At 37.1% G+C, this 24,046-nt stretch overlaps 4 protein-coding genes and 1 pseudogene across 9 annotated transcripts; 4 read left to right on the top strand and 1 right to left on the bottom strand.

Moving 5' to 3' along the window:
- Nucleotides 1-415: 415 nt before the first annotated feature.
- On the top strand, nt 416-4,923 carry LOC104783050 (putative helicase CHR10). 3 transcript variants are annotated; one of them, XM_087511232.1, is made up of 17 exons: nt 457-650; nt 761-768; nt 843-921; nt 1,013-1,164; nt 1,276-1,407; nt 1,618-1,798; nt 1,916-2,051; nt 2,148-2,265; nt 2,385-2,474; nt 2,571-2,678; nt 2,768-2,968; nt 3,076-3,201; nt 3,271-3,893; nt 3,974-4,119; nt 4,209-4,373; nt 4,489-4,603; nt 4,701-4,923. In XM_087511232.1, exons 1-17 carry the CDS (start codon nt 479-481, stop codon nt 4,723-4,725), a joined length of 2,577 nt encoding a protein of 858 aa, XP_087367358.1. In that variant the 5' UTR covers nt 457-478; the 3' UTR covers nt 4,726-4,923. The 3 variants fall into 3 exon arrangements, with proteins under 3 accessions (XP_087367359.1, XP_087367358.1, XP_087367357.1); XM_087511233.1 differs by lacking the exon at nt 761-768 and having other exon boundaries at nt 416-650; XM_087511231.1 differs by lacking the exon at nt 761-768 and having other exon boundaries at nt 832-921.
- LOC104783049 (uncharacterized) lies at nt 4,883-8,541 on the top strand. Its single transcript, XM_010508134.3, has 9 exons — nt 4,883-5,111; nt 5,666-5,728; nt 5,956-6,082; nt 6,243-6,498; nt 6,644-6,772; nt 6,880-6,929; nt 7,022-7,119; nt 7,201-7,488; nt 7,875-8,541. Exons 1-9 carry the CDS (start codon nt 5,076-5,078, stop codon nt 8,346-8,348), a joined length of 1,521 nt encoding a protein of 506 aa, XP_010506436.1. The 5' UTR covers nt 4,883-5,075; the 3' UTR covers nt 8,349-8,541.
- A 188-nt stretch (nt 8,542-8,729) lies between these two features.
- LOC104783048 (E3 ubiquitin-protein ligase BRE1-like 1) lies at nt 8,730-15,059 on the top strand. Of its 4 annotated transcripts, none has more exons than XM_087511230.1 (19): nt 8,730-9,301; nt 9,726-9,887; nt 10,016-10,094; nt 10,182-10,409; nt 10,507-10,668; nt 10,960-11,153; nt 11,232-11,315; nt 11,441-11,560; nt 11,658-11,844; nt 11,933-12,093; nt 12,205-12,276; nt 12,527-12,603; nt 12,978-13,172; nt 13,317-13,389; nt 13,482-13,568; nt 13,788-13,925; nt 14,007-14,209; nt 14,294-14,459; nt 14,602-15,059. In XM_087511230.1, the coding sequence occupies exons 1-19, from the start codon at nt 9,185-9,187 to the stop codon at nt 14,731-14,733; spliced, it is 2,637 nt and encodes an 878-aa protein (XP_087367356.1). In that variant the 5' UTR covers nt 8,730-9,184; the 3' UTR covers nt 14,734-15,059. The 4 variants fall into 4 exon arrangements, 2 of the variants coding, with proteins under 2 accessions (XP_087367356.1, XP_087367355.1); XR_015597354.1 differs by having other exon boundaries at nt 8,767-9,301; nt 13,465-13,568; XM_087511229.1 differs by having other exon boundaries at nt 8,767-9,301; nt 10,013-10,094.
- A 4,270-nt stretch (nt 15,060-19,329) lies between these two features.
- LOC104784413 (TOM1-like protein 3 pseudogene) lies at nt 19,330-20,180 on the top strand (annotated as a pseudogene).
- Nucleotides 20,181-20,679: 499 nt separating this feature from the next.
- LOC104783047 (ethylene-responsive transcription factor ERF034) lies at nt 20,680-22,015 on the bottom strand. Its single transcript, XM_010508131.3, has one exon. The coding sequence runs from the start codon at nt 21,776-21,778 to the stop codon at nt 20,909-20,911; it is 870 nt and encodes a 289-aa protein (XP_010506433.1). The 5' UTR covers nt 21,779-22,015; the 3' UTR covers nt 20,680-20,908.
- Nucleotides 22,016-24,046: the final 2,031 nt, after the last annotated feature.

The following is a 24,046-nucleotide window of genomic DNA, read 5'->3' as shown; positions in this document are numbered from 1 at the left end:
TCTACATATATACAATAATGTGGATATGAAATTTGCATTTTCATTACGAAAAATCAACGACGGCTCACAAATTTACGTCCATCATCTCACCATTTGCTTATTCATATCTGATATATGGATAACTTAACGTTTGTACAAATTAGGTCCAATTATGAAATGAGTGATAGTTGTGAATTCTTTTAAGCAAATAAAATATACATGCCGGTTGTTTAAATTCAACAAAATTTTCGGTCAATCATAACCCCACAATTTAATTTAACTTATTTCCATTGATAATAAGGTTAGTGTTATCCACTTATCCATCACATACTTAACATGGTTTGGAGACATACATGTATCATTGTAAAATAAAAACGACGTCGTCTGAGATCTAAATTCAATCTCTTAGTCAATTCCCGGTTAAACCGGTCCCGGTCCGCCTATGATAAAGAAAAAATGTCAAAAGAGAGTTCACCGCCAAAAGTCCCTTCCTTGGCCGATGAAGTACGAACGGCGACTCGAAGCGGCGGCGAAAACTATACTCGAGAAGGAGGCGCAGTCACCTCCGGATTGTAGAGAATTTGGGGTCACGGCGACTCTAAAGCCTCACCAAGTCGAAGGTGTCTCTTGGCTTATAGGGAAATATCTACTTGGCGTCAATGTCGTTCTCGGTAGGTCTTCCAATCCATTACAGATCCTTCTTTGTGGGCAAAGTTTAGGATAATTCGACTAAGAAAGTGGAAAAATCAAAGTAATCGAACGTTTTTGATTCTAATTGCAGGAGACGAGGTACTGCCATCGTTTTTGAAATGTTGTATTGTTCTAATTGATATGTGTTTAGTCTAATCAAAGGACTGAAACAGATGGGATTGGGAAAGACTCTTCAGGCAATTTCTTTCCTGAGTTATTTGAAGTTTCATCAAGACTTGCCTGGGCCATTTCGTGAGTCACTGAGATCTGCTTGTCAGTTTTTTCCTAGTTTCTCTGGTTAGTATACAAATTCTGATGTCATATGGGTTGATTTTTTTGGCAGTGGTGCTATGTCCCTTAAGCGTAACGGATGGTTGGGTATCAGAGATAAATAGGTTCACTCCAAATCTTGAACTTCTTAGATATGTTGGTGATAAGGATTCTCGTCGGGATATGCGTAAGTCAATGTATGATCATGTCAAGAAGAGCTCTAAGGTGAGTTTTGAACCGAGTTATTGAAATAGTTATGTGATAGACAAAAATGTTGTTCTTTTGGGTTTGGAAGTTGTGTGTATTGTTTATATCCTTATTTTTTCATGTTTTCAGGGACATTTGTTACCGTTTGATGTGTTGCTGACAACATATGACATAGCACTGGTGGATCAGGACTTTCTTTCTCAAATTCCTTGGCAGTATGCTATCATTGACGAAGCTCAAAGACTCAAGAATCCCAACAGCGTATGCCTAACTACACAATCCATTGACTTGTGCACTGAATGATAGATAATTAGTTGCTCGATATCATATGCTTTTATTGTACCATGATAGATTAGACACCCTCTATAGTCTATAGGCTTCTATAGTTAAAAACCTGTTTGGTTAGTATTTAGGTTGTATGCACATTTGATCCTGGGAAATCATCTAAGATAAAAATTGGCTATGTCACAGGTTCTTTACAATGTCTTACTTGACAATTTTCTCATTCCACGACGTCTCTTGATTACTGGCACACCTATTCAGAACAATCTTACCGAACTTTGGGCTCTGATGCATTTTTGCATGCCACTAGTTTTTGGGACACCGGATCAGTTCCTTTTCGCATTCAAAGAGCCTGGGGAACTTTTATCAGGTTCGCTCGCAGAAGCCGTATAGTGTCCTACGCAGTTTGACATTTTTGTCTTGAGATTCATTTCTGAAGATGTACAAAGTATCAACTAACATGTGCATACCCTCTGTGTTAAATCAGGTCTTGATGTATCAAATGACAAGGAAACATATAAGAGTTTGAAGTTCATCTTAAGTGCCTTTATGCTAAGGCGTACAAAATCTCTGCTCATTGAGTCTGGAAATCTGGTGTTGCCTCCTCTCACGGAGCTGACTGTGTAAATTTTTTGACCTTATTTAGCTAATTCTCTTCTGTCTCCAGTAAAAGTATCTATATGGTATGATTATCTATTTGTTCTGTATTTTTGTGATAGAATGGTTCCACTCGTCAGTCTTCAAAAGAAGATATATACTTCCATATTGAGGAAAGAGCTTCCAGGTCTTCTCGCACTGTCTTCTGGAGGAACCAATCACACGTCTTTGCAAAATATTGTAAGTTAGTTTCTTATGTCTATATCACGCGGATCAATTTATTTCATAAAATGTTTTTGCTATGTATTTGTGAAAGATATGCGATTTGTATTTATTTCCCAATCTGTTTTGTTGAGCAGGTGATACAGCTAAGAAAAACATGTAGCCACCCTTACTTATTTCCAGGTATTGAACCGGAACCTTTTCAAGAGGGCGAACACCTTGTTCAGGTATCCAAGATGTTAACTACTAGCCAAACAGTCCTCCTATTCCTAGATGTTTCCGTTGAATAAAAGTTTTGTTCATTAACAATTAAGTACTGACAGGCGAGTGGTAAGCTTTTAGTCTTGGATCAACTTCTCAAGAGGCTCCATAATATTGGACATCGTGTCCTCCTATTCTCCCAGATGACTTCTACACTCGATATTTTACAGGTTTCGTACTTTCGTTATAAAGCTTTATAAAGCTCTTTTGTTGGTGCAACATAGAGTACATTGACAATGTAGCTTGTACCAAAATGCAGGATTTTATGGAACTTCGTAGATATTCTTATGAGCGCCTTGATGGATCAGTACGGGCTGAAGAACGTTTTGCTGCGATAAAGAGTTTCAGCACGAAAACAGAAAGAGGATCAGATTCTGAAGCTGATGCAAGTAATGCCTTTGTTTTTATGATCTCAACAAGAGCAGGGGGAGTCGGTTTGAATCTTGTTGCTGCTGATACTGTTCGTTATCTCTGGCTATTGGTTTCCTGATTATTTCTTGCGAAAATGGAAAGTTAAGTATGATTTGTTTCCAGTGCTTATTCTAATGTTTTTTTTTTAATATGCAGGTTATATTTTATGAACAAGATTGGAATCCGCAGGTGGATAAGCAAGCTTTGCAACGAGCTCATCGGATTGGACAAATCAGTCATGTGCTGTCTATAAACCTCGTTACTGAACATACTGTGGAAGAGGTCTGCCGTAGTGTTTCCAATCACAAAGTCATCTAAAAGTAATATCATATCTAAATGCGCATGTTTCAGGTTATTTTGAGGAGGGCAGAGAGAAAGTTGCAGCTTAGTCATAATGTTGTGGGAGATACTATGGAAGAGAAAGAAGAAGTTCGTGGTGATTTGCGGTCTCTAGTGTTTGGTTTACAAAGGTTTGATCCTGGGGAGGTTCATAGTGAAGAATCTGATAACCTTAAAATGTTAGAAATAAGTTCTCTTGCTGAGAAAGTTGTTGCAATACGTCAAAACGTTGAACCAGATAAGGAAGCCAGAAAGTTTGAAATTAATACGAGTGACACTTTGCGAGGAAGTTCGTCATCTGCAAATCTGGATTCCGAGCTTGATGAAGCTTCTTACCTTTCATGGGTTGAGAAATTGAAAGAAGCCTCACGATCAAGCAAGGATGAAAAAATTCTGGAGTTGGGAGATAGAAAGAATTTATCTGAGGAAAGACATCTGAGAGTTGAGGCTGCAAGGAAAAAGGCAGAAGAGAAGAAGTTAGCCAATTGGGAAGCACACGGTTATCGGTCTTTGTCTGTGGAAGAACCGATATTCCCTGATGTCGACTCTAGCTCAGATGCAGGATCTGTTCACTTTGTTTATGGAGACTGTACAAATCCATCAACTGTCTCTCACGAGCCAGCAATCATTTTCAGGTAAAACTTTTATTTAATTGTTTCACTAAACTACCAAATCTCAAGTAGCTCTAAAACGTCCAAAACTTGATTTATGGCAGCTGTGTTGATGATTCTGGAAATTGGGGACGTGGAGGAATGTTTGATGCTCTGTCAAAACTTTCTAATACGGTACCTGATGCGTACCATCGAGCATCTGAATTTAAAGACCTTCATCTTGGAGACCTGCATCTCATAACCATTAACGGTCTGCAACTTTTTTACTTCTATCTTCCTTTTGGATTTTCTAATAAGATAAACGATAAACGAGTTCTCATCTATTTTTGTGTTGCGCAGACAATGATGACCAGCAAAGCACAGAAGATAGTAAACCTCTTTGGGTGGCACTGGCAGTTACACAATCTTACAACCCGAAGCGTAAAGTCCCACGTGGTAGCATTTCAATTCCAGACCTTGAACGTTGCTTAGGCAAAGCTTCATTTTCTGCTTCTCAGAAATCGGGTATAAAACTTTCATTGCTTTCTTCAAAGTTTCATACTTGGAATTATAAACAAAAGTGTTCACAAAGAGCTTGACGTTTGTTGTTTTCATTATGGCAATGTTCTCTCTCAAAAAGCTTCACTCCACATGCCACGTATTGGTTACCAAGACGGATCAGAACGATCTCAATGGTACACTGTTGAGCGTCTTCTTCGCAAATACTCCTCCATCTTCGCCGTCAAAATATTCGTGTAAGTTTTACTCGTTTATCTTTCTTTGGCCATTCTCTTGATTATTCCAAACTCCAAAGCAAACTCATCTCCACCACTTTTGTTACTTTTCTTGCAGGTACTATTACCGTCGATCTCCCTGATGTTTGATCTCGTGGAATACACTCTGTTTGGTTGGGAGTCTTTGAGTTTGACACTGTACATTACTCGCTTTTGTTGTGCATGTAATACGATGTCGGTTTGATATTGTAAGGCCTATGATTGGGCCCATTAAATCAGCCCATATGTAATAACTATATTAGAATATCTTAATCTTATATTCATCTTGATCTCTGAGCCAATGTACACCTGTCGCGTCCACACTGCCCCTGGTTCCACGTTGGTCGTTGAAATTGAAATCGCGTTTTTATTATTTGTTCGACAGGTTTCTTTTCCCCGCGGCTTAGGAGATGATCCGAATCGTTGAAGGTTGCTCGTCGTCGTCGTTGTTCGTATGTTTCGTTTTGATCCCACATTCCTAAAGCTCCAGGTACCTTTCCATGCTTCCTCAATTCTGATAAATTACTTGATTCTTCTTCCTGATTCTGTTCTTCGCAAACTCGTCGGCGATTTTTTTGGATCCGGTCATCAAATTCGTTGTTTATTTGTAACCGATGTAAAAATTTAGGGTTTGGCGTCCATACATAGAGCTATTTGTGTTTCCACTTGCATGTTTCTCAATTTTCTACGGTTGCGTCCCGTTTTCTTAACCGGAATCGAGACTCTTCCCGCTGGATTTCAATTTTTTTTCACGTGTTCTTAGTCCTTTGATGATTTCGTCTAAATCTGGTATTTTATATCTTATCTTCGTTTAATCAGGTTTAATTCGCTGCTTGGTTTTTGTTGCTTTTCGTTTATAGAGAAACATGTAGGGCTGATTTCGAAGTTTAGGAAATTTAATTTTGAAATTGTTTGTTTGGAAAAGCAATCAGAGCCTCAGAGGCTTACTTCTTTGTAATTCTTCTTCAATTTTTGTCGAATCCTTTCATTGGCAGGAACATATTTGTTGCTTTTATTTGATTATGTGTTTGTTTATATTGTTAGAAATTGATCAGAATGGGAGAAGCTGGTCAATCCAGAGACGGAGAATCTGCCACGCCTCTAGTTGTAAGTGTTGAGCCCTGATGACTTCCTTTATACTTATAGGACCTATACTTGCTTTATGCTCATCTTAATGGGATTCTTGTTTTGGGGTCTACTTTACGTTTTTTTTGTAATAAGGTTTTTTTATATTGACAGAAACAATTAAGTTGATTCAGATGAGGATATTAGTAATGTTTGTTTTTTTATGCATGAGACTGCTATTCTAATATCAGTAATTTTTCCGAGGACAGGGTGGTGGAACCGGGGACAATGCGGTTGCACCACAAGTGTTTAATTCTTTACCAGCTCTCAATGAAGCTGCTTCGTATATAACCCAAGCAACGTCTTACTTGGGCAGCTGTTTTTCTGACTATTCAGGTACTCTTTCTTTCTATCCGTTGATATTGTACTCAGCATGCCATTATGGAAAAGTAAATGCTTAGCAGATAGATATTTTATTGCTTTAGGATCTTCTTTTGTTACCATGACATAATTCAGGCTTTTGCTTAGACTCTGTTCTTCCATTGTTTTTCTTCAGTAGAATATGGTGGTAAGGATTCGTGTAATTCTATTTCCCACCCCCATGAGTTGATACGATCAACATCAGAAGTTGACGGAAATTCTCCAGTAAGTGTATGCATTTCTCCTGGTGAAAGGTGTTCTACTTCGTCAGAAGCATCTACATCTGCTGCAAACAGCCCATCTAGGGAATCTACAGTCTCTCTGCCGCAGGCAACAAGTGCAATTGTGACAACGAATCGGTTTGACTTAAATGGAGTTTCGATGTTCCAAGGGTATGCACAAATTCTACATACTAAGAGAAATGAAAAAAGTTAATACCTATGAATATGTGAAGCTTAAACAATACTTTAATCTTTATACACTACTTCTTGTCAAGTTTTCAGCTTTTGGGTGATTGATATATTTTCTTCCAATCAGGCTCATTGAGCGGGCACGAAGGACTGTCCGTGGCTCAGCAGATGACATAGGATGGTTACAGCGTGACCCTGAGATGCCTCCTGTTGAAGATGCAACTGATAGGTTCAATAAAATTCTTGATGACATCGGGTATGGATTGGTTGTTGTTGCATGTTTCATGTACTTGGGCATTTTAAGATACTGTTTAACGTCCTGTTTTTACTGAATATATGAGTTGATATGTTTTTATATTCCAGGCATGGTGTACACAGGCTTCCAAATACAGTAGTTTACTTGTTGGTTCCAGGTAGCAATTCTGATTCATTGCTGCCAGCCACTTAGACTACATTACTCTATATTGTAGGACTCACAGAGTTTGTTGGAAACAAAAATTTTCAGGTCTTTTCAGCAATCATGGACCTCTATACTTTGTAGATACGAAAACAAAATTCTCAAAGATGGGTTTGGCCTGTCATATTGCGAAGATTCACAGCGAGGTAATCATAACTAATTCAACTTAATTACAGTTACGTTTGGTGTATAGCATACTAATATATGGAAAAATTGTTATATATCAGTCGTCAGTTGAGAAAAATGCAAGAGAGATAAAGGAATACATAGAGGAACTGTGTTGGGGATCTAATAAACGGGTTCTACTTCTTGGGCATAGCAAAGGAGGCATAGATGCAGCTGCTGCTTTATCACTATATTGGCCTGAACTAAAAGATAAGGTCGCTGGGTTGGTATTGGCGCAGAGTCCATATGGTGGAAGTCCAATAGCTACAGATATCCTCCGTCAAGGACAATTAGGTGATTATGTCAATTTGAGAAAGATGATGGAGATTCTGATCTCCAAAGTCATAAAGGTTTGCAAACAAGTCTCTTCGCGATCTAACATAGTCATTTCAGTTGCATTATATCGGCTTCTTGTGATTCCCTGGTAAAATCCTTATAGGTGGAACCGAATAGGGGTGAGAAACTAGGGATATAAACTAAAAAATAGCACTTAGATCATGTACTAGCAGTACCATGAGATTTTATTTTTGGTTGTATTTATGACCAAAACATTTATATGGAAAACTCCGTTTCTAACGGATAGACTCAAAAGGTATATAAGTAAGTTTGTGTGAACATATTAGTGACGGTTGCAATAACTTGTCTGAAAAGTACATATCATTTGGATATTTCACATAAACTTATATTGTTACATTCCTGTTGATCTTTCTGATGAATTCCTTGGAACAATGTGAAGGGTGACATTCAAGCTTTGGAAGATTTAACCTACGAGAGAAGAAAAGAGTTCTTGAAGAATCATCCGCTTCCGCGAGAACTTCCCACAGTTTCATTCCGCACAGAAGCTAGCATTAGCCCAGCGGTTCTAGCCACTTTATCACACGTCGCACACGCTGAACTTCCTCTCACAAACCAAGCCGCAAAACTCCCAGTGGTAATGCCGCTTGGTGCTGCAATGGCTGCTTGCGCTCAGCTGCTTCAAGTCAGATACGGTGAAAAGAGTGATGGACTGGTGACTTGTTGCGATGCAGAGGTTCCTGGTTCTGTGGTGGTTAGACCCAAACGTAAACTAGACCATGCCTGGATGGTTTACTCTTCCTTGAACGAGGTACCTTTAGAAGCTGATGCTGCTCAAGTTTGTGAAGCTCTCTTGACTTTGCTTGTGCAAGTTGAAGGAGAAAAGCAACGTAAACTCTCGACGAAGATTGATTGATAAAAGAACTCCTATTAACTAGATTTGTGTTCTTTCTACTTTTGACTATAAATTGTTTTATTTGTGTACTGTATTTTTCGTTTTATTTTCTTTTCGTACGAATACAAACCGTAGACTTTTGTATCTCTTACGTTTTATTGTTCTTCTTTTACCTTGTATGAGTTTATTTAATTGTTAAAACATTGTGAGGTTATATTTTTTTTTTTTTTTTTTTTTTTTTTTTTTGGTCAAAATTGTGAGGTTATATAACAATGGAAATTTTGAATATTCACTCAACGAACTAAGATCGTACGGCTCGGATGGTTCGAGATTATATGGACGGCCGATGCGTTAAATCTTGTAAGCGGCATATTAATTTATTTCCGAAATTACCCTCCAGATGTTCACAAAATTACGCCATCGGACTCGAATTAACTTCAACTCTTTCTGTCTCTCTCACTCTTGTTTTATTTTTCTGTGAGTGCTGTGTGTTCGCGAGAGAGAGTGCTTTGGGTGGGACTTAACCGTTTGTGACATCATCTTACGAGGATCAAACACGGTCTCTGTGTGTTTGAGATAGGATTAGAGAGAGTGTGGTCGAATTGGAAGACCGGTGAGATTAGGGTTTCGTTGTAAATCCGGGTTGGGGAAGCTGCGGGAGCAATTGAATTACCTCGGTTGAAGCAATCACGTAGCTTAGATCGTTTTAGGGTTTTCTCATTGGGTGAAAGTTTCCAATTTTTTTTTTTTGGGGTTTTTTTTATTGGACTTGTTTTGATATCCGAGCTTCCTCAACTCAATCTGATGATGATGTGAGAGAAGCTTAATCCTGTTGGCGATTCTAAGGTTTTTTTTGAATGGCGAGCACAGGTGAGCCGGACCGTAAAAGGCGTCACTTTAGCTCGATATCACCCACAGAAGCGGCAGCCGCCGTCAAGAAACAGCCTTTCTTTTGGCCCTCCTCCGAAGACAAGGTCTTTTCTCTTCATCCCCCTTCCCCTTGTGCATGCCCTTTACATCTATGTCCCTCTGTTCTCTATCTTATCCAATCAAATTAGATTTCCAGCTATCAGATTCATATACCGTTTTAGCATTGAATGTCTTTGTCCTAGTTGTTGCTGTTTTATGAATTTTTTTTTAACTTCATTGTCGTCTGATTCGTTATTGCTTTGAAGATATTAACCCTGAGTTTTCTCGATACATATGTTGTCGATCTAATCAATTCTTTAACTTTCCAACCCCTTAGACCATGCCTCGAATTTGGTAGTCTGTAACGAATTTATGGATTTGTAAAGCAATATATGCGGTTTTGCTATTTCAGTTGAACTTATCACAGCTGCCGGTTTGTAATAGAGATTCTGGCTCTCTCTTAAGGGTTTTTGTTTTCGTTTGATACAGCTTGATACTGCCGTTCTCCAGTTCCAGAATCTGAAGCTGTCACAAAAATTAGAGGCTCAGCAGGCCGAGTGTTCTATTCTTGAAGATAAGCTTTCTCAGGTCAAGGAAAAGCAACTACCATACGGTTCCAGTTTAAAGACTGTCCATAAGTCTTGGGAAAAGGTAACATTGAATTTGCTTTAGATTTCTCTCCTCCTACCCGCCATGCCATAAAAGACTAAAAACATAAGAGAACTCAGTTGCTATTCTGGTCTTTTTTCGAAGAGATCTAATTAGTGCTTTTGTAGCAGCTTACAGCTGCAGTGGAATCATGCTCCGTTCGTGTGAGTGATTCAAGCAGCGGAGCTCATAGGTTCGTAAACAAGGAGGGTATGAACAGCTTTGCCCACCTCTTATTCGTTCTGTTAGTGCTGCTAAGCTTATAAATATGACTTACAACTTAAATTTGTTTCACAGATGGGTCGTCTCTGGCCGTGAAAGACGATTTCATTAACCGACTACTCGAAACTGGTGCGACTGAGAGCTCCTCATCTAATATCTGCTCGAATGGGATGGAGGAAAATAAAGTGAATACATCAAGCCAGTTGACGCAAACCTTGTATAACCTAGTAGCCGTGACTGATGATTTGAGGTGTCTGAAGGATGAATTATATCCCTCAGCTCTCAGAACTGGTCTTGATAAAGGTATGCATCTACTGCCATTGATTGTCAGCTCTTGCAATGGCCTTTATAACATATTTGTATTAACCTAGGTCTGATATGGAATTGCTTTCTTTTCTAGATTTGTGCGGACAGCTAGCGCTGAATGAATTGGAAACAGAAATTAAAAGTGTCAGGGTGGATCTTGATGATGTGCTTGTGAAGTTCAGATCACTTTCTAGAGAATTGCAGAGTCATCGTGATGCTGATGCTAAAGTTAGAGTAGACCTCAAACGAATTAGAGGTAGTTACTTTGTCTCTTCTCATTTTAATATTTACATTAATACTTGGTAGAGCCAGCTGTTAACAAGATATGTAGTTGTGGTCTTGTAGAAGATGTACTCGATAGTGAACTAATTATACAAACCCTTCTGAGACTTAAGTTTCTTATCTTTATTTTATACCATTTTGGGATACCCATGTTCATATATTTCGATACATTCTAGTAGATTAAAAGAGCTGGTAATTCTTTGAAATTGACAACGGGACGTATGAACATATATATATATATATATATTTTTTTATCTTTTCGAAGGGGAGCTAGAGGATGAGGTCGGGGAGCTTCAACAGTGTAATGGTGACTTGTCAGCATTGAGAGCAGAAAGGGATGCAACAGCAGGGGCGTTTCTCCCAGTGCTGAGCCTTGGAAATAAGCTTGCTACCAGCGATAGGGAAAGGGATAAACAAAGGGATCTGCAAGACATGGAAACAGTTCTAAAGGAGTTAACGGTATATTTGTGTTTCTGGTTTTGTGTTTTCATTGGTAATGCTTTGAATTTTGGTTTGATAACAGGTTGGATTTTGTAGGTCCTGGCTTCAGGCAGGCTACAAGAGCTAAAAGATCTTCATGGGGAGAGGACAAAAATGCTTGAAAAAACGAGTAATTTACAGGTCAGTATGATCCAGTTGCGGTATTTACTTATACTAGTTTATTTCTGCAAGAGTTTTGATGTATGAAAACTTGTGGAATGTAGCTTCTTCCTATTGCTAAAACTGATATAAGAGTTTTCTAACAGAACAAATCAAAGTCTTTGAGGTGCATCTCATCTTCTCAAGCCTGCCTTTCTTTGAAAGACCAGCTTGAAAAATCCAAAGCAGCAGTTTTCCAGTCTATGGCTTTACTTGAGAAACTGCAGGTTATATCTGGATTACGATTTTCATTTTTCTACCTATCTTCATAATATTTATGTTGTATATTTGGTTGTGAAACTTTCCTCCGTTCGAAAATTTCAGGTTGAAAAAGATAGTATAGTCTGGAGGGAAAGGGAGATGAATATAAAAAATGAACTAGTTGATGTTTCTAGAAGGACTTCTGCTGTTACTGATTCTAAAATGGCCACTTTAGATGTGGAGATACAGAAACAACTGGATGAAAAAAATCGAATCAAGACTAGGCTGGGAAATATAACAAGAGAGCGAGGTCACAAATTGATTACTTTGACTTACAATTCTGTGTGTAACACCCGCCCCTGTTAAAATGGAGTCTGATTAAGTGATTCATGTGTCAGGTAGAAAAGAAATCTTTGCAGATATGAAGGCATTAATTTCGTCATTCCCAGAAGAGATGAGTTCCATGCGAAGTCAGTTAGACAATTATAAAGAGACTGCTGGAGGTATTCATTCTCTGCGAGCTGATGTCCAGTCCCTCTCTGGGGTTCTATGTAGAAAGGTGAGCAACAATTTTGATCAGTGTTTTGACCCAAAAATATGCTGAACAGTGAATGATGTATGCTGTTACAGTTTATGTTTTTCTTACTTAATAAGCCTAATTGGTGAACAGACAAGAGAATGTGAAGCATTGCATTTGAGATCAGCTGATTATGCTTCTCAGCTAGGTGACCTGAATGCTACGGTATGATGCATTATATTTACCTTTTTCAGTGTACTGCCCATCTCTTATGTGTTGACGGTATTGATATCGGTTATCGTTATTTGCATAATGTCAAACTTGTTTAAAAATACATTTCTTGGATAAAGAATTGGAAAAAGACAATTAGCAATGTAAAATTTGTTAAATTTGTTAAATTTTGTAGTAGTTTTTGGTTGGCAAAGAGGCAGTTGTTATGTTCTTTACTTTCAAGTAATATGAGTCTGTCATGCAGGTTCGTGATTTGAAGAACAGTCATGAGGAGTTGAAGTTGTTTCTGGAGATGTATAAACGTGAGACCACCGATCCGAGGTAAGCTCAACTATATGTAACAAATCCAGTGGTCGCTATCTACGATTTTAATTGTTAGAGAAAAGTTTTCTTACCTTCCCCTACGTTGTGGCCATATATGTAGTATAATAGTGTTATCAATCTTGCCTTTAGACTGAGCTATCCAATCTTGGTGAAAATTTGCTGCTAACTTTTCTTGCGTTCTGAAGGAACTTATGTTCACTTTGCTAATTTATTCTTCACAAATATCTTATCCATTTTTACACTTCCATCAGATGAAATTCTCTTTTGGGTGTTATTATATTTTTATATATTCGTATCTAGGCTGAACACACGTTATTGTTATGCGCTTGGTGCATTTCCCTAAGTATCACTGGGATATTGTGCTGTGGCAGGGACATAGCTGAAGCTAAGGAACGGGAGTATAGGGCTTGGGCTCATGTTCAAAGTTTAAAATCCTCCCTTGATGAGCAAAATTTGGAGTTGCGCGTTAAGGCAGCAAATGAAGCGGAGGCAGTTTCCCAACAAATGTTGGCTGCTGCCGAAGCTGAGATTGCTGATTTAAGGCAGAAAATGGATGATTGTAAACGGTAAATAATTCAAAATCGTTTCATGCACTCTCCTCTGCTATGTAGAAGACCACTGATATTCATCGAAATCTTTCTGCGGATTGTTCTTCGATAGGAATTCTTTGAGACCGTTTTCTTGACATGGATAGGTCTTGTTTGTTTCAGGGATGTCGCAAAGCATTCTGATATCTTGAAGTCTAAACATGAAGAACATGGAACATACCTTTCTGAAATACAGGTTTGCTTATGAAATTTCTTGTTTCTTTGTTTATAACATATTTTAAAAACCTTGATGTTGGGTATCGATTTACAGTAACTATCTTCTTTTAGACAATTGGAAGTGCCTACGAAGACATTGTACCACAAAACCAACAGCTTTTGATTCAAGTTACAGAGAGAGATGACTATAACATCAAGGTGTTTATTCCAAACTCTTGTTCCTCTAAATTTTACACTTACACGTGTATCTACTAGTGTTACAATAAGTTGGAGATTGATGGATTGTGTTAATGGCATGGGCCAATTTCTGTTGTTATACCTTATATGTTATGCAAGAATATCATGAAATAAGGATGGTTTGTTACTCGGATCCGACTATGAGATGTAATTTTTTATGCTCGCCCATTGTTGTTTCAGCTTTTCTTGGAAGGCATAACTTCAAGGCAGATGCAAGATATGCTGCTTATTGATAAATATATTATGGATAAGGATATACAGCAAGGCAGTGCATCTGCTAGTTTCTTATCCAAGAAATCCTCAAGAATTGAAGATCAGGTATATCTGTGTGTACCTGTATACACAAATTGTACGACCCCTTATCATGAGACTTTGACATGAAGGTGCCTTTTCTTGCAGTTGAGGTTCTGCACAGATCAGTTTCAGAAACTAGCGGAAGATAGATATCAAAAGTCTGTTACTCATGAAAATCTGCAAAAGAAACGTGCAGACATTGGGAATGGCTTGGAACAAGCTAGGTCAAGGTTGGAGGAGTCACATTCAAAAGTTGAGCAAAGTCGGGTGGATTATGGGGCATTGGAGCTGGAACTGGAAATTGAAAGGTAAATCAATTGTTCCCTCCCACTTCTCCGTCATAAAACAGTGTTGGTGATGAGCAGCTTATCATTATCTTCTGCATATGTCAGGTTTAATAAAAGAAGGATAGAGGAGGAAATGGAAATCGCCAAAAAGAAAGTTTCTCGTCTTCGATCTCTCATAGAAGGATCATCGGCCATTCAAAAGCTCCGACAAGAACTCGGTGAATTCAAAGAAATTCTAAAGTGTAAGGCCTGCAACGATCGCCCAAAAGAGGTAAGGGGACTCACTACTCTCCATTGTTTAGACTTCAGCAAGATGCTTAAATCATGATGTTACTGACTTTTTTTTATTTGAATCTTGAATCAAAACTGCGTGTGTTCTGATTGGTTTTGGTATTTTGTTCTCAAAAAACTAGGTGGTGATCACGAAATGCTACCACTTGTTTTGCAACCCATGTGTACAAAAGCTCACAGGAACTCGACAGAAAAAGTGTCCGACATGCTCAGCCAGTTTTGGACCGAATGATATTAAACCTATCTACATCTGACTGAACCGAAACGCTGTGAGCATAGATGTATGACGATACTGTGAAACCACAGGGACTTCTTTTCATATAGATAAAACATTAGATCTCTCTGTAATTATTACAATCGTTTTTGTATTGGGAAAGATCATGAAGAATAATGGGATAAGGCAAATCAGAGTTTTTGAAGATAACATTGTGGGATTTTGATCATGTGATAGAGAAAATAGGTAAAAATCTTAACACTCTTTTAGGGTTTATGTCTTGGTGATGATGATCCTTCCTTTTTTGTTTGTAATTCGGAACATGGTTTCCGCAATTGATTTTTAAATAATCTTTTTTTTTTCTTCCTCTTAGTTGTATTATCAAATAGTGTGTTATGTTCTACGATTCTCAATTTAGATAACATGATGTGGCAAAAATCTTGGCTGTTCATTCGTACGATTTGGGATGAATCTATAGATCAACAACTGATACAAACTGTTGAAAACATATATAGTGAAGTGTGTTGGAAGCGCCCGCATATTCTAGTGATCTACTAGACATTGTACAAAAGAAAAGGACTTGAATCATTTCATTCATTGTCGATTTTATATAAAAGAAAAAAAAGACTACACAAAATTCTTGCTAAGAAAAAAAAAACTATTAAGAGCATCATAAATACTTTAAAACTTTTTGAACCAACACTTAATTTGGAATGGTATTTTTCTTTTCACTGTTTTTCTTTTTTTTCTTGTTGTCTTAAGACATGATCATTGGTATTGCCGCACATGTTCTTTTTCTCTTTTCCTTCCTTTAAAAAAATGGCTGAGAGGTGAAAAAGAAAGAGTTAATTTATTTGAAACATATGCTCTTAATTATTTTCCTCTTATTATTCTACTACTGCTTTCAGTTTGCTCTTTCTAATTGCTTGTTCTTTTTTAAGCCACTTTATTCCCAAAGATAAAGATCACATGTTTTAGCTCCATTCTGGTTCTATCTCTCGATCTATATATACATAACATACATATGTGTATCACTAATCAGATTTTAAAAAGTCTTAAGTGCTGAAAGGTAGAAATATATGGTTGCGTCACGAACAAGATAATTAATTATAGCAATAGAAAGACAGAAAGAAAAAACGTTTTCATACAAGGGAACTCCCGACTAGATAACAATGTATAAGAAAAATAAAGGAGTTATGTTCTTTTATTTTGTGTGTGTTTAGAATAAGTTTTTCTTGTTTGTGTTAAAAAAAAAGTAAAACAAATTCTTAATAATACGTGTAATATACATGAACAAAGTAGGAATGTAAGTCTGAGGATAAATAATTCGTGTTTCAAATGTAAATGTGATTTTCCACACGTATAGAAAATATAGTAAATGTGATTTTCCATTAGATATAATGAGTAAGGCTCGATATATTTGGTTCTTAGTCCATAAATTATACTAGTATTTAAAAACGGAAAACATTGTTTTAAAGCCAACATGTATCTTTTACAATATGTTTTCGAAACATATATGTAAATTATATTACGTCAGAGTTTTTATTAGTGTAAAAGTGTAATAAGAGTAAAAAAATTAGCTTAAATCAACAAGAATGAAAATAAGGTTACAGAAAATAAGTGAGAGAGAGAGAGAGAGAGACTGTGTCAACCTGCATTTCTCTTTCTAAAGCATATTATTGACGAAAGAGGAAAACAATCATACACTTAGTATCTAATGACTTTTCCCTAAAGCACTCCATTTTCTTTAATCTTATTGTCGACTCCAAATTTACATTGATATCACCATTACCAAGATAATTCACGAGACAAGATCTGTTTCAGATCAAATAACTGTAAATAAGTTTGCGTTCAATTACTTAATTATTAATCAACGGGAATTAAGCTGATCCTAGACCCCGTCTGTTTCTTTTAATAATCATTAATTGGGTATATCTTGTAACTATAATCTAAATTACAATTCAGAGACTCAAACTAATTTATACATTCCAGATCATTTGCTTTCTCTTGGTACATAGGGTTCTCATTATTTTTCACAAATAGATGACATTAGTAGTTTAACACATAAATAGTAGTAAAAAAAAACGAAACAGAAATAATAGAGTAGTCGTAGCGTCCAATAATACGGAACCATAATATATAGTGGCAGATATATAAATATATTGGACTAAACTAATTAATAGTCTGTACACATAGTTAGGTTTGCATGCCACAAGATGCCAAACAACGAATTCACCCTCTTGTAATTTGTCAGTCAGAGTATCGTCCAAACGATCCAGGTACATACGTATATACATATATATTTATTTATTTATAAGGAAGTATTCTACATATATATTGTCACTTCTATAATTTTTATTGTCGTCATTTGACATATTGTATCTTACAGAACTAGACTTAATATTCGTCAATTAATTCTTAAATATTTGTATATACGTGTGGTTAGAAATGTTTACTAGCTTCAGTTTTTTGCTCTGACTGTGTTTATAATATAATACATTATATTATATGCTTCATATATATATAACCAAAGTCTTTTACATATAAAATATATATAATCCAATAACAATCAGAAATATCCAAACAAGAGACACAAATGGTAGATTAGGAATTGTGGAAGTTCGTTACCTAACGAGTAACGTGTATATATGTATAGAAGTACACGATATAGATAATAATTATTCATAGTACTTAAATACTCCCTCCATTTTTTTGTAAACTGATTTTTTAAAAGTTATTCAGACATATTAAATAACATTTAATGTTAACTTTTTCTTATCAATTACACCACAAAACCACACCTCATTTAAAAATTTGTTCTTATTTTTATACAATTCAAACCTTAAAATCATGAGAGAGTATGCATGTGTTGTAATTGTCTACATAGAAGTATAGAGCATATAAACATTCAAACCTTAAAATCATGAGAAAAATAGAAAATTTACCCAACGTTTAATTATCATTACTATGTATTGAGATAATGATAGTGAGCTCACTTGTACACCCACTATGTTTCTATTTAATGACCTGTCTCCAACTATCCCTATGTCTCACCAAATCAGTATATATATATATATATATATATATATATGTATATTCGAATATTATTACGATTGTCAAGAGGCAATTATAAATTTAACCTTTCTTCACATTCGATATAAAAGGACGAGTTCTAAAATTTCCCACTAAATCAAAAACATAGGAGTGAATCCGAATTTGACTGTGGACGATAAATCTATATCTGAAAAACAATGTATAACGACGAGGTTGATGTGGAGTTTGTTTTTTATTTAGTAACCTATCTATGAGGAAATCGTTTCATGTACGTAGTGGGGTTTCACTTATTTTGCCATTTAATTACTGTTATGTGTTATGACAAAAAAGTATTGTCAAATAAAAAAAAAATTCATATATAACAAAAGTTATTTGTCACTCTCAAATCTAAGGGTCCAATATGTTTGGGAATCAATAACAATAACAGTCTTAAATTGCCTCATAGTGGTGAACAAAGTAAGGTGTTGGCCAAAAGCAATCACCTTATTACAGTTTATATTCTTTCACTTTTGACGAATATTAAAGAAGTGGACAAACAAACAAAGTAAAAACACTATAAGAAAATAAATTAATGAAAATGTAAAAAATCTTAATATACTAGAAAATATTTAAAGACATCATCACCATGTGACTCATGTTATTTTCCAATACCTAGAATATGTTTTAAAACAATAAATAATTCAGCAAAAGTTTGTCCTCTTCACTGTCAATTTTCACAATCATCATCTCATCAAAACCTCACACACTATATATGACATATTAATCCGAAAAGAAAAAGTTAGTTATAAAAACTAGCTAGGCCAAGAACGTGGGTTACGTGTTACTGCGTTAATCATTAATGAAACCCTTTACAAATATGCATGTTCAATGTTGTTGGTAATAAGTGAACAATATAATGATCTTTGTCAACAAGTGAATTGTTACATAAGTATATCAAAAAAAATTACTAACGTAAATGTATATTTTGTTAAAAATGAATCAATTCCTAGTTTACTACTCCATTCGATTAGAGAGTAGATAACTAGAGAAAAGGACTGCATCGTCATGTATTTTGTGAAACCAAGTATAAGAACGAAATTTTGACTCAAAACATATGGATGATAAACTTTTAAAAGGTATATTACAACAAACATACATGACGGACTGGCGTACTATTTCTCCTTCAGAACTATCGTATCGTGTCAGTTTCCCATCGATCTTTGATCTCTTACCAGTTCTCCTTCGGACTTATATCCTCCGCCTATTTCCCTCCGAATCCATACTTCTTCGTCTATATCCCCATCGAACTTAAACTTCTCATCTAATTTTCCATCGTCTTGGTTTTAACGGTTTACTATTTTGATTAACCAACAAACGAACCTTGTTAACCAAATTAAACCCTATTAAACCGGATTACAACTCGATTACATAACTAAACCTAACTAATCCTAAAAATCAAAAAAAATCCCAAATCGATTTTTCCCCTTTGCTCTCTCGAGATCCCTAAAATTGTATTCCCCTTTGCTCTTTTCGGATCTCTTCTCTCTTGGGCGCTTGCGATGGTGTTTATTCCCGGACCTGGTCATCGAGAGATGAGGAACTTATGTGTCAAGGATTAGCACTGAACGACGATTTGCAGAGTGTTATTCGGCACCATGATGATAAGACAAAGGGAAACTCTGCTCCTACAACAGCTCCCACTCCAATTCCGCTTGTTAACATCAATCAAGATGAGTCAGATGATGATTTTGCTCAGCTAGCTTATAGCCTTATAGGTAATGCCCATTCCTTGCTCATATCAGTTGAATCCCAAGACTTGGATTCCCAAAATTTTATTCAACTCATCTCTGCAGGTCGAAAAGAGAAAGTGCACGAGGGACTGGATCAAGGAATTTCAACCCTATTTTTCCTCCTCCACCACCTTCTATGAGGCCAGTACATGTTCATTCTGGCACTATGGACTTCCTCAGTGGTGATGTCTACAAACCTCAAGGAACCTCAGAAAGTGTAAAGCCTCCGAGTACTTCCCAATCATCACACATGGACTCTTCGGCTCATGTTTTCGATTAACCAGTTCCCCGGAGCAAATCCCCTGAGCAAGCTTTGTTCACCAAACCAGTTTATGACCAAACTGAGCAATTGCCTCCTGCTCCATGGGATACTCAGGAAACAAGGAAGTATCCAACATCAATGTATGCTAGAACCAACAAGAGGCCAGATTACTTCCAGCATAATGTTCCCCAGCAGTCAAGCAGTGGCTCTGATTCTTCATATGATGATCTTGTGGAACAATCCCGGAATCTCTCTCTGAATCCAACAGCATCTGCTGCTGCTCCTGTTACACCACCCAAGAAAGATGATAAACCAGAGGATATCCTATTCAAAGACCTGATTGAGTTTGCCAAAACCAGGACATCATCATCTTCTACCTCCAAACCCAACAAACCGTTTTGAGACGAAGCTTGCAGTTGTTGGGGTTTACCGTTTTAAAATAGAAGAAGAAGAATTCGGGTCGGGTTGTATATGTTACCCGGGTTATAAATTGGTTTCATACCCGTTTAACATGGGTTTCTATCGGGTTTAGTCCCAAAATCGTGTAAACCCAGTTCGGTGGGAAAATAGACGGAGAAGTATGGATTCGGGGGGAAATAGGTGGAGAATATAAGTCCGAAGGAGAACTGGTAAGAGATCAAAGATCAATGAGGAACTGACATGATACAATAGTTCTAAGGGAAAAATAGTACGTCCCTCCATACATGACATTTATATTACACAAATTAAAACTCGAGAAAAAAACGGGAAATTTCCAAATTCTAGCTATTACTATATAAGACTGTACAGAAAAAAGAATGACAATATGTTGACCGAGTGTTAAACAAACAATTGGGTTTGATTACAATTTTTTGTTTTGGTTCATTTTTTCGTAGACTCCATTATAGTCATATTCTGCGACTTCTTAACATCCTCTCTTGTCACATTTCTATTAGACAAACACACTTTTTTCTAGAAAATCAAAACGTACCCGTTTCTTTACAAAAAAAAAAAAAAAAAAATCAATATCACTCAAGCTGGAAAAACAAAAATCAAACTTAAATAGAGAAACTGAAGAAGAAGAAGAAATTGGTGAACTAATCAAAGTGTTAGCGATGATGGAGCCTCTCGAAAAGGGTAATTTTATTTAGTCATTCAGACAGAAAAAACGGCTCTTCAAGCCGAAACCCAGCATCGGCTCCACAGAGCTGCCACGTGGACGAGTAATAGCAAAACGCATCGTTTCGTATCATCATCTCATTCTCATCGGTAAACAAATCCGGCAAATCAAACAGCTTCTCTTCGTCATTGTCTTTGTCCGTAAACGACGTCGTCGAAGCACACGAAGCTTCCGAAGACTCTTGACTTTGTGTCGTCGTCGTGGTGGTGCTTGTGTCGGAAGAAATCACCGTTGCGGCTCGACTCGGCTCGGCTTCAGCTAATTCAGCTACTTCCTCCACATCGTTGACCGGATCTTGCCAATTGACGGCGGCTAGAGAGGCGGCGGCTTGAATGTCTTTAGGAGAATTTGTGAGTGGACGAGGAAGCTCGCCGGATAACTCGGGAAAATTAAGGTAAGCCGTTGTACCTTTAATGGCTAAAGCCGCTACGTCGTGAGCTCGAGCTGCCATCTCAGCCGTTGGATAAGTGCCGAGCCAGATTCTTGATTTCTTCCTCGGCTCTCTAATCTCCGACACCCATTTCCCCCAACTCCTCATCCGTACTCCTCTATACGTCGGATGCTTATCTCCGCCGTTAATCTTTCGCTTTTTTCCTCCTCCTCCTCCTCCTCCGGTTTGATGATCATCGTCTTCAACCGAGGCTAATGATCTTCGAGATGCTTTTCTTGTGGAGTTGTCTTCCTCATGGTGAGGGAAGTTAGATGATGATGATGATGAAGAAGAAGATGATGTTGTAGGTGAAGAGGGCAATGAGGCGGTGGCTGAGACGGTGGAGGAGGAGGAGATAAAGGTTACTTGAGAAACACTACTACTCTTCTCTATGTTGATTTGTCTTTCCATTGTAATGAGAGCTAGCTAGAGAAAGCTTTAGAGAGATGGATGGTTGCACAAAAATAGATGTGAAGTGTGGGCTGTATTAATATTCCTCCACAATCTCTCTCTTTTCTTTTTTTTTTGTTGGCTTTTTCTATATAATAAGGGAAAATGAAGAAAAATAAATATGTATAAATTAAATGTTATTTTTTTCAGTATAATAAATAAAATCGAAGGAGGCAGTATGGATTGGGGTCCATGGAACAAAAAGATATTATTGAGATTCACAGTTTTAGCGAACCAGTTTTGTTCCATGTGAATATTAATACATACGACATGGCTTTATTTATTATTATGTATTTATATCTTACAGACAAAAAAAAAAGAAAAGAAGGTAAAACAAATTATTAAATGTATTTCTTTAGTTTATTAGAAACAAAGGAACAAAAAATTAATTCGCATGGCAGTCGTTGAATTATTATTTTTTATTTTTAAAAATTCACGTCGTCTAATATGGCCCGACCCTCGTGCATGTGCGTCACCTCTCAACACATGAATTTCCCATCTTCCACTTTTATTTCGTCCAAACAAAATTGTGGTTAGTGTCACGTCGTCAGATATTGAACATTTAGGACCTATTCTTTTCTATTTCTCGCAGACTTTTATTTTTTTCGCAAATATGTTTGATTGGTAAAATTAAGAAATAGAGTACGATGGCAAAGACTCGGATGCAACCCCGTTCAAAAATGTTGTTTCGACATTTACATTGACAGACTATCTTTTTTTTTAATTCATATACTATCACTTAAATTAATTATGTAATTTTGTGATTAATGTAAAATTTGATTAAGCTGTAGTTAGTACATTTTCGAGTTAAAATTTAGAAGCACAACATGTTGGCTTAAGCATGAAGTCAACTTGAAAGAGTGTAGGAATCCTTATTCAACTGGGCAATGGTTAAGAGATAAGGATCATAGTGTTTAGGAGGTATCTAAGCACAAGGTGTTTTTCTAATAGGATTAGGACTAAAAGTTTTATATATAAGGAGATGTCAAGGTGTGACATAACTTATGAGTTGTGTGAGATTGGAGAGACTTAAGTTTTTGAGAAAGTTTTCTTAAGTAATAAAGAAAGGTGTTTTTTATATTCAATCTTAAAACTCTTAATTTGAGAACAATATTTGGTATCAGAGCTGGGAAGAAAAGATAACGAAAAACGATGATTTAGAGACATCGACGAGCAAGCAAAAGGAAGGAGGAGGACCTTCTTCCATCAAGTGCCCTATGCTAAGCACGAGCAACTACACTGTCTGGGCCATGCGCATGAGGATACTTCTCAGAGTTAACAAAGTATGGGATGCTATAGAAACAGAGGACAAGGACGAGGATATGAACGATCTCGCCATGGCATTACTATTTCAGTCCATCCCTGAGTATTTGATACTACAAGTAGGAGATTTAGACACCGCAAAGAAAGTATGGGATGCCATAAAGACTCGTCATGTTGGGGCAGAGCGGGTGAAAGAAGCTAGACTGCAGACCTTAATGGCAGAGTTCGACCGGATCAGGATGAAAGATTCAGAGACCATTGATGATTTTGCGGGAAAACTATCTACTATTTCATCTAAGTCAGCTGCTCTAGGAGAAGATATTGAGGAATCGAAACTCGTTAAAAAGTTTCTTAAGTGTCTTCCTCGGAAAAAGTATATACACATGGTTGCCTCCTTAGAGCAAGTACTCGATCTTAACAAGACAAGTTTTGCAGACATTGTTGGTCGCATGAAAGCTTATGAAGAGCGTATTGCAGAGGAAGAAGAGGCACTTGAAGATCAGAATAAACTGATGTACACAAATTCGGAGCCTCAAGCACCACAACAAAACCATTATGAAGCAAATCGTGACTTCAATGGAGGATATTATGGAGGATATCGAGGCAGAGGTCGCGGAGGACGCTTCAGGGGAAGAGGACGTGGAAGGTTCAACGGAACAAGAGACTTGTCGAAAGTTGAGTGCTTCCGGTGTGACAAACTTGGTCATTACGCTGCAGAATGTCCGGATAGACTGCTTAAGTTACAAGAGACTCATGAAACAGACACAAAGGACACTGAAGAAGCAGATGAACTCATGATGCATGAGATTGTGTTTTTAAACGAGAAGAAGGTCGATCCAAAGAAGTATGAGACTAATGCTGTAGAGGATAACGTGTGGTATCTTGACAATGGGGCAAGTAATCACATGACTGGAGATCGCAGATATTTCACCTCGTTGGACAGCACCATTACAGGGAAGGTTAGAT

Source organism: Camelina sativa, chromosome 4, assembly GCF_030686135.1.
Source record: "Camelina sativa cultivar CO46 ecotype springtype chromosome 4, ASM3068613v1".
In the NCBI taxonomy this organism is placed as follows: domain Eukaryota; kingdom Viridiplantae; phylum Streptophyta; class Magnoliopsida; order Brassicales; family Brassicaceae; genus Camelina; species Camelina sativa.
The sequence above is the reverse complement of the archived record's forward strand: the minus strand, read 5'-3'. Positions and strand labels throughout refer to the sequence as shown.

Bases quoted from the DNA above. Each gene is read 5' to 3' on its own strand.
- LOC104783048 (XM_087511229.1), top strand. From the start codon at position 9,185: ATGGCGAGCACAGGTGAGCCGGACCGTAAAAGGCGTCACTTTAGCTCG. The intron at 11,316-11,440 runs GTCAGTATGATC...GTTTTCTAACAG, and splicing joins AAAAAACGAGTAATTTACAG to AACAAATCAAAGTCTTTGAG. The intron at 14,460-14,601 runs GTAAGGGGACTC...TCAAAAAACTAG, and splicing joins GCAACGATCGCCCAAAAGAG to GTGGTGATCACGAAATGCTA.
- LOC104783050 (XM_087511231.1), top strand. From the start codon at position 479: ATGAAGTACGAACGGCGACTCGAAGCGGCGGCGAAAACTATACTCGAG. The intron at 2,052-2,147 runs GTAAATTTTTTG...TTTTTGTGATAG, and splicing joins CCTCTCACGGAGCTGACTGT to AATGGTTCCACTCGTCAGTC. The intron at 3,894-3,973 runs GTAAAACTTTTA...GATTTATGGCAG, and splicing joins GAGCCAGCAATCATTTTCAG to CTGTGTTGATGATTCTGGAA.
- LOC104783049 (XM_010508134.3), top strand. From the start codon at position 5,076: ATGTTTCGTTTTGATCCCACATTCCTAAAGCTCCAG. The intron at 5,112-5,665 runs GTACCTTTCCAT...TTATATTGTTAG, and splicing joins CCACATTCCTAAAGCTCCAG to AAATTGATCAGAATGGGAGA. The intron at 7,489-7,874 runs GTTTGCAAACAA...AACAATGTGAAG, and splicing joins TGATCTCCAAAGTCATAAAG to GGTGACATTCAAGCTTTGGA.
- LOC104783047 (XM_010508131.3), bottom strand. From the start codon at position 21,778: ATGGAAAGACAAATCAACATAGAGAAGAGTAGTAGTGTTTCTCAAGTA.